Below are 9591 nucleotides of genomic sequence, written 5' to 3' on the forward strand. Positions count from 1 at the left end.
ATTTTTTGTATTTTTAGTTGAGATAGGGTTTCACTGAGCCAGGATGGTCTTGATCTGACGTCGTGATCCGCCTGCCTCGGCCTCCCAAAGTGCTGGGATTATAGGTGTGAGCCACTGTGCCCAGCCAAAGACTACTCTTAAAGCACCTTTTTGACAGTGAACATGCTCTAAAAAAGGAAAGATAGTGTAGAAGATTTCCCACACACGCACGCGTGGGAGACAACTGAGGGTACTGAGTTAGATTTCCAAAATTTTCTACAGAGTTAATTATCACCAAAATGTGAATGGTACATACAAAACCTGGCATTTTCTTGTGATAAGTTTACATTTTTAGGAGAGAGGAGCTTTCAGTCTGCCCTTTTCTCCTTTGTTTTTGTAGTTTTCACCAAAGATGATCAACTAGAAATGTTACGTGGCTATGCAAGCAAAAGCATAGATATGTTAAAAAGGATCAGGTGGCTGGGCATGGTGGCTCATGTCTATAATCTCAGCATTCCGGGACAGTGATGAGGGAGGATTATTTGAGGCTAGGAGTTCCAGTTCGAAACCAGCTTAGTAAACATAGCGAGACCCAGTCTCGACCAAAAAACAAAAACAAAAACGAAAACATCTCTCTCTCTCTGAAACACATGGCAAGAGCAGGAAATGGGAAGACTACCTTTTTTTCTTGCAGCTATGTGTTGTTTTGTTCCAAAGATGGCAAGTGTACAACCAAACTAATCCACTTGCTTACAGAAAGAATGTTTAGTGTAGTTGCTAATTTGACAACAGATAAAACAGTCTGTCAGTTATTACAAAGTAACCAGCTGAACACTAACGCTGTTCTGTCTGCTCACAGGAGATAAAGATATCCTCTCATGGAATAATAAAACTCACCTTGCTTAGAATTCATATAACAAAGAAGTAACCTTATAACTGCTCTCTAGTCTGCCTTATTTCTGGCATAGAGTAAGATACTCCTTGAAAGCCCATTAAGTGGAATAGACTTTCTGAAAATAGAGATCTTTACCTCACTCTTCCTTTAATTTGGTTGAGAGGAGGTAATGAAAATGGGGACAGGATAAAAGGTCGCAACCAAATTTAAAGCACAGAAGAAATGATTTCTTTCTAGCCATGAGAACAGTCAAATTGAGCTTGCCAGGCGAGGTAATGGCTGTCGCGTTCCTAACATGTAATTCATGATTTAGCCACTAAATTGCTAAGGAGATCATAAGAAATTAAGAAAAACGTGTAAGTCTAGCCTCTGCGTGCTAGACAGGTATGGGGAGGGAGAAGTGCTTTTTCCCTCCCAGTAATTAAAAAAAAAAAAAATCTATATAGTGTTACATTTATCAGGTTTTCATGGAGAATTTTTTAAATGTAAGACAGGAAAGGGATCTATTTGATGTCTGTCTTCAGATATATTGGCAGTTTTCCTTAAAACTATTTAGTTCCTCATCTGTTGCTTTTTCATTTTGTATACTGCAAGTTCCCAGGCAACTCAAATTTGCAAACACAGCCATGGATACGCTATTTACCTTACAGTAGTTTCCTGGGAATCTAAGTCTCTGGTTTTTGTTATTCTTCCCTCTTCTCCGTTGTATAATCATGTATAACTAGCAACATTTAAGGTTATAGGTTGATAGTTCCTAAGTGTGGCTGATGGTCACCTCTAGTTTGAAGTGAGGGAAGAATGAGTAGTCAGGAACTGGTCACTTTGAATGTGGGAGGGAAGATATTCACGACCAGGTTTTCTACGATAAAGCAGTTTCCTGCTTCTCGGTTGGCATGCATGTTAGATGGCAGAGACCAAGAATTCAAGATGGTTGGTGGCCAGATTTTTGTAGACAGAGATGGTGTTTTATTTAGTTTCATCTTAGATTTTTTGAGAACTCACCAGCTTTTATTACCCACTGACTTTTCAGACTATCTTAGGCTTCAGAGAGAGGCTCTTTTCTATGAACTTCGTTCTCTAGTTGATCTCTTAAACCCATACCTGCTACAGCCAAGACCTGCTCTTGTGGAGGTGCATTTCCTAAGCCGGAACACTCAAGCTTTTTTCAGGGTGTTTGGCTTTTGCAGCAAAACAATTGAGATGCTAACTGGGAGGATTACAGTGTTTACAGAACAACCTTCAGCGCTGACCTGGAGTAGTAACTCTTTCCCTCCTCAGATGACCTTAAACTTCCACTGCCTCCACAAAGACCTTCTTACCATGACCTGGTTTTCCAGTGTGGTTCTGACAGCAGTACTGATAACCAAACTGGAGTCAGGTATTTTGTACTTTGCAGTGTTTCTCTTGTATACCAGTTTGTGATGTTTTCTGTAAAAACTTGAAGTTCCTCAGGCCTGTAACTTCTCCTGGAAAACACGATTATTCAAAATAATGTTTTGGGGTAACCAGTGGAGTTGGGTAGAATGACCAAATAATTATTTTCTAAACTGGGATACTTGTTAGAGTGAAAGGGGCTATTATTAGGTGGGACAAAAGGAATAAATGAAGACTGCCCAAAAAAAAACAGAGACTATGGACATTCAAATCATAGGAGAAAATAATTTAATAGATTATGTTCCATTGATAATGAATTTGACTTACAAAAGAATTGCCTTATTTTTAAGAGATTCTTTCAGTGGTTCATATAAAGTAAAGGCTCGCTCACTGGTTTCTCTTGAGTTCCTTACATACTATATAATTTGTTCTTTCAGTTCTTATGATTCAACTACTGTTTTTCCTTCAGCTGACTGTATTTTTAAACACCCTTAAAGACAGATATATCTCCTGGCAAATTTGGTATCCTGTTACAGCCTTGGCTCTTAACTCAAAATATTGGGATAGGCTGTCAGTATGTTAAGGTTAGTTGCTCCTGAGTCAATTCTTCACTTACTCCCTCTGTTGTTCTTGGCTGGATCCTAACGCTGATTTCCACTCTGCTGTCACAAACATTTTTTCCCCCCGTAAAATGTCTTAATGCTGTCCTACCATTATTTTACCAACTGTGAAAGCTGGCTTTAGTTTTTAGGAGGAAAAGAAAAGCCTGCATGTGTTCTTTATTGGTAGCATTTAAAATATACTTTTTTTTTTTTTTTTTTGGTAAAGGTAGACATATTTTAAGATATTTTCTTAACTTCAGCAGTAGTCAACAGGAAGGATACCAGTGTCTCTCTGTCTTAACAACACACCCCTTGGTCTTGCTTACCAACTGGAGGATACTAGGTAGTATAACCGAGTATGACAGTTCTTAAGTATTTACATTTTATAACTTCCTGTCCTTCCAAAGAGGTTGAAATGTCATTTTGGGAAAAGAGAGCCAGTCAAGCTAGTAGGCTGATTGTGAAGAAAATCTAATACCTTATCTTTATCTCAAACCTCTGTACAACTTTATTTTAATTGATGGGATACTTTAACAAAAATGAAACATTTTTTGGTTTTTAAAATTTGAGTGATTATGACCTCTTTGGGGATCATGCTTCAAAAAGTCAGAAACCTAGAGAAAAAAGTGTCATTGATTTTTAAGAAGAAACACACTAGGTCAAAAGAAGATGTCCTGGAAATACGAAATACTCTTTAAAAACCATGCATTTGGAGAAAGTAATTGTTATCTTGAAAAACATGATTAGAAACTAAAACTGGGATGTTCCTGTGTGTACAGAGTGCCCTTTTTATGTTAAATGTTTGTGTTTTAGAAACAGCACAAAAGTTTTTTCCATTTTAAAGTGAGAAAACATATTTAGACTTCCATAATTCCAAAATCAGAAGCTATTTTAAAAATTAGCATTTTCTTGCATCACCAAATGGTATTCAATTGTTTGGAGCTCAAAATATTTTCCATTCCATAAATGTTTGTGAATTTTTAGACAGTGCCAATTTAAAAGTAGAGATAGCCAATCTGAATACAGTGACATTATGGAGATCTCTGGTAATTGGGATGAAAACTCTGGCCTTAAAAGGCCCACTTTTAGTATATAATTGCCTAATTAGCAATCATTTTTATTTTTTGCTCACTCCCTGCTCTGAATCTGTCTATTCAGATATTTTTGGTTGGTTTGGAAAATGGAGAAGTGAGCCTAATTGGTGCCTAATTGTCTGGTGTATCATTCACCTTATTCAGTTTGTTCTATCAATATGATTTACCACTCAAGGTTAATCTAGCAGGTTGCTCAGTTATTATCTCTCAAGGTCATAGTACTAGAAATACTTGGCTTGCATCTTTCAGATGGCTATTTGTGTTATCAAGCTCAAGTTATAGTTGGTCATAGGATTCTAGAGTCTTTATCTGACTTTTTGAACTGGCTCAAATGGAAAAGTGTAGTTGCTTTTAAATTTAAAAAATAAGTTTAGACTTTCTATTTTCCTTTGGTTTCTTCTATTCTGTACTTTCTTTGTGTGCTTGAAATCTTTTATTTTTCAATTTGTCCTCATAGGGAATCAAGTATTTTAGCTAGGTGATTTCTTGCAAGTACATTCCGCTTTATTACTATCTACTATCTGTATATACTATTTGTATCTTAATTCTTTTATGAGATGTTCTGTAACATTTTTTTCTTTGACAAATATTTCTAGACTATACAGTCAAGATCTGGGGCTTGGGGGTAAGTGGAATGATTTGCTAATATTGAGAATCTGTTGTATCAAACATAATAAACATTTTTTGAGATGTGCATTGTAGTTTGGTAATTCTTAGATTTTACTATTGGTTTCTTTGCTTAGAATGAGTTTCTAAATGTGAACTACAAAAACCACTCTACTTCAAGTGTGATCATTAGAAGAAGGTTAGGGATGTCCCCAAGGATCATTTTATCCATTTAAAACTACAGATGGTTTAGGTTTCTGCCTGAACTAATCTAAGTTAGCTTTTTCTTCACGTCTCATAAACTAATGGTGAGAGGACACAAAGAGTTTTATGAAAACATCTTTGATGGCAGGTAAGGAAGGAGTCATAAAGCTGTGTCCATGCAGATATGTTATGCTGACATCATCATTATTATTATTGAGATGGAGTTTCACTATTGTTGCCCAAGCTGGTGTGCAATGGCGTGATCTTGGCTCACCACAACCTCCGTCTCTGGGGTTCAAGCGATTCTCCTGCCTCAGCCTCCCAAATAGCTGGGATTACATGCATGCACCACCCCCCTGGCTACTTTTTGTATTTTCAGTCGAGATGGGGTTTCACCATGTTGGTCAGGCTGGTCTCAAACTCCCAACCTCAGGTGATCCACCGGCCTCGGCCTCCCAAAATGCTGGGATTACAGGTGTGAGGCACTGTGCCCAGCCTATGCTGACATTATTAAAGCCAACAGATAGCTAATCTGAAAAGTTCATGTGCATTTTTCTTTTCCTTTTTTTTTTTTTGAGACAGAGTCTCGCTCTGTCGCCCAGGCTGGAGTGCAGTGGCGCGATCTCAGCTCACTGCAAGCTCTGCCTCCTCGTGCATTTTTCTTGAATTGGTTCTGTGTACTGCATTTGTTCTGTGGAGCACCTTAGTGAATAGAAGATTTTGCTCTTTCCACTCCAGAGGCTTTTGACCCCAAGTTGTGCTCTTTGACAATGGAGAGTTATTGCATAAAAAGTGACAATAAAATCTTGACATTTCGTATCTGCAAATTTTCACTTAAAAAAAAGGTAGATTTGATAGGAGTAAGTCACAAAGGAAAATCCATAATGTCAGTGCTAATAACTGATAAGATTAAATCTGGAGGGGAAATTGTAAGTGCATAGCATTCATTGAAATATTTGATTCAATCAACTAATTAGTAGCAAATTCAAAACAAAATTGGAAATAGTTATATAAAATAAGACAATTTAATTGTTTGATCAAATGTTTTCTTTAGAAAATAATCTCTCAAATTGATGAGTGTTCATTTACCTCTAAATATGGAATTGAAATGACTTTCAAAAATCACAGCAGGGTCTCGATTTTCAGCACCTGATTACTGATTTGGCAGCCTGGCATAGTGGCTCATGCGTGTAATCCCAGCACTTTGGGAGGCTGAGGGGGGTAGATCACTTGAGGTCAAGAGTTTGAGACCAGCCTGGCCAACATGGTGAAACTCTATCTCTACTGAAAATACAAAAATTAGCAGGATATGGCCGTGTGTGCCTGTAATCCCACCTGCTTAGGAGGCTGAGGCAGGAGAATCACCTGAACCTGGGAGGCAGAGGTTGGGAGGCGGAGGTTGCTGTGAGCCAAGATCACACCACTACACTCCAGTCTGGGTGACAGATTGAGACTCCATGTCAAAAAAAGGAAAAAAAAAAAGGAAATTACTGATTTGGATTTGTAAATGAAATTTCAAAAAAAAAAAAATCTGTCTTGAGAAGGTATGATGCCTTTGAGGTTGTAAGTCAAATTTATGTGTATAGTTTTGCTAGTTATTAAAGGGATGCTTTATAATTAAGCTTCTTTTTGTGTGTCCTAGGTATGTTTCTATAAAACCTGATAACTGAAAATTGGCCAATGGAACAAATGTCCTCGGCTTATTGATTGATACTTTATTAAAGGAAGGCTTTCATTTGGTCAGCACTAGAACAGTATCCTCTGAAGACAAAACTGAATGCTATAGCTTTGAAAAGATAAAAAGCCCTAAAGCGCTCATCATGAACGAAACACCAAAACCAGAGACTATCATCATACCAGAGCAATCTCAGATAAAGAAATGAAGTTGTCTATTCTCTTTTAAAGAGAAATTGTCATTTTTCTTGTTTCATTACATATTTAGGGCATACATGTTAGCCAAATCTATACTCAGCCTAACTCTTGGCTTCATCTGCTACCATGCCACCTCTGGGCAACCAGGCCCCAACTGTGCTTAAGCCATAATGCTTGCTGCTCTCTAGACAACTCCATGTACTTGGTGCTTTGGTATATGTTCTACCTTCAATACATCTTTCCTTTACTCTTCTTCATGAATGCTTATGAGCCAAGATTGCACCACTGCACACTAGCTTGGGTGACAGAGCAAGACTGTCTAAAAAAAAAAAATAAAATTGCTCTCAAACTGATGGATACCCTAAGTACCCTGACTTGATCATTATACATTCTATGCATGTAACAAAATACCACATGTACCCAATAAATATGTAGAAATATTATATGTAAACAAGAAAATAGTTGGGCCTCCCGTATTTTCCCACTTATGTTTGTTTGTTTCAGCTTTTTTTTTTTTTTTTTTTTAGATGGAGTTTCGCTCTTGTCGCCCAAGCTGGAGTGCAAAGGTGCGATCTCAGCTCACTGCAACCCCCACCTCCTGGGTACAAGTGATTCTCCTACCTCAGTCTCCTGAGTAGCTGGAATTACAGGCATGCAAAACCACACCCAGCTAATTTTTATAGTTTTAGTAGGGACGGGGTTTCACCATGTTGGCCAGGATGGTTTCAATCTCTTGACCTCGTGATCTGCCCGCCTCGGCCTCCGGAAGTGCTGGGATTACAGGCGTGAGCCACCATGCCCAGCCCCAGCATGTTTTTATCAATCACAGTTTCATTTCTGGCAAGGCACCAAATATTTTATTTATTTAATAATCTTTATATAATACTCTGTTACCAGGTCGGAGTGCAAGAGTTGGAAGCTGTAGTGAGTTCTGGTGTAACCATAACTCATTGCAGTCTCAAACTCTTGGGCTCAAGTGATCCTCCCACCTCAGCCTCCCAAGTAGCTGGGACTACAGGCGCATACCACCATGCCAGGGTAATTATTTTTTATTTTTTGTAGAGACGAGGTCTCACATGTTGTCCGGGGTGGTCTCAAACTCCTGGCCTTAAGTGATTCTCCCACTTTGGCCTCCCAGAGCACTGGGATTACAAGTGTGAGCCACCATGCCTAGCCAAGGCACCAAGATTTTAGCTTATGATTCTTGAACCTCAATAATTTACCTTATAAGTGATTAGAAGTTCTCCCTNTTTTTTTTTTTTTTTTTTGAGACAGGGTCTCACTCTGTTACCCAGGTTGGAGTGCAATAGTGCAATTTCAGCTCATTGCAACCTCAATGTCCCAGGCTCAAGTGATCCTCCCATCTCAGCCTCCTGAGTAGCTGGGATTACAGGTGCGTGCCATCGTGCCCAGCTAATTTTCTGTATTTTTGGTAGAGATGGTGTTTCACCATGTTGCCTAGGCTGGTCTCGAACTCCTGACCTCAGGTGATCCGCCCGCCTCAGCCTCCCAAAGTGCTGGGATTACAGGCGTGAGCCACTGTGCCTGGCCTATTTAGGTTGCTTTTAAAATGTATTTGAAATCAGGAGCCTGAAGTAGTATAAAATGGTCACAAGAAAGCAGCTTGAGAAATATATGGTTTAGGAAATCATAATCTGTTTCTAATTTGTCATTTATACCATTTACAAGTGATAAACTTCATTGCTTTATAAACTTTTGTACTGATTCTCTATCACAAATAATAGAAATGTTCACATCAATAGAGAATTACACCACTAGAGACTATGCTGGGGTAATAAAGGATTTGCTAAGAGCACTCAATCTTCTATATTCTACCGCTATTTTTCCTCTGTGCTAGGGAAGTTGACTGTAATGGCAAGTTTAGCAATGTAGAAGCTACTGTGAGGAAATTTTCAAAAATACATTTATGAAATTTTATTACCTTCTTGGAACCAAAAGACTCATGGGAGACAGCAATGTGGCATCAGACTTAGCATTTTTAAACAAATGCTCAGAAATAAAGATAGGACATTTAAAAATTACTAAAAATACTTAGATTTCTGGAATATCGATGACCTAGTAAAAAACATAAGTACTGGGCTGGGCTTGGTGGTTATAATCCCAGCATTTTGAGAGTCCAAGGCAGAAGGACCCTTGAGCCCAGGAGTTCGAGATCAGCTTGGGCAACAGAGTGAGACCCCCATCTCTCTATTTAAAAAAAAAAAAAATCAACAACAAAAATCACAATCACTGGCTTTGCTGTAGAACTATACCTCAAGACTTATTAGGATTTCTGGCTGGGTGAGGTGGCTCACATCTGTAATCCCAGCACTCTGGGAGGCTGTGGTGGGTGGATCACCTGAGGTCAGGAGACCAGCCTGGCCAACATGATGGAACCCCGTCTCCACCAAAAATTACAAAAATTGGCTGGGCATGGTGGTATGTGCCTATAGTCCCCAGCTACTCAGGAGGCTGAGGCAGGAGAATTGCTTGAGCCCAGAAGGCAGAGGCTGCAGCCTCTGCCGAGAGCATGCCATTGCACTCCAACCTAGGTGACAGAATGGGACTCTGTCTCAAAAAAAAAAAAGGATTTCTGTTGGGCCTATTGTAAATGAAAAGTACAAATTGTATCAAAAATCATCATCATCTAAAATACCTTAATATTTAACTAAACTATGAGATCCAATCATAAAAATATTTTCATGGATAAAAGGCTAAAATCTTATATGGGTGAAAATGGAAAATCGGTATTAAGCATGGCACAGAATGAAAACAGAACTAAACAGATAGCAAAATAAATAGGACCTTCCTCCCAAAACTAAAATGTGCTTAAGACTTGTCTAACCACACAAGGCTTTTAGGTAAGTAGTCTTCTGCACCTTCAGATTTCACACCAACACCTCAAAATCCAGAAATCATTAAAGCAAATGGCTTTTTATTAAACAAATGGCTTTTTATCAGTAGG

General features: G+C 38.6%; 1 protein-coding gene across 1 annotated transcript; it reads left to right on the forward strand.

Moving 5' to 3' along the window:
• The first annotated feature begins 635 nt into the window (after positions 1-635).
• Positions 636-7114, forward strand: KCNRG (potassium channel regulator). The gene is given in 3 exon segments (XM_025364052.1): positions 636-2161; positions 2164-2252; positions 6397-7114. Coding segments are annotated over 3 exon segments (819 nt in total). The 5' UTR covers positions 636-1672; the 3' UTR covers positions 6638-7114.
• The last annotated feature ends 2477 nt before the right edge of the window (positions 7115-9591 follow it).

This window comes from Theropithecus gelada, chromosome 17 (genome assembly GCF_003255815.1).
Source record: "Theropithecus gelada isolate Dixy chromosome 17, Tgel_1.0, whole genome shotgun sequence".
NCBI classification, from domain to species: domain Eukaryota; kingdom Metazoa; phylum Chordata; class Mammalia; order Primates; family Cercopithecidae; genus Theropithecus; species Theropithecus gelada.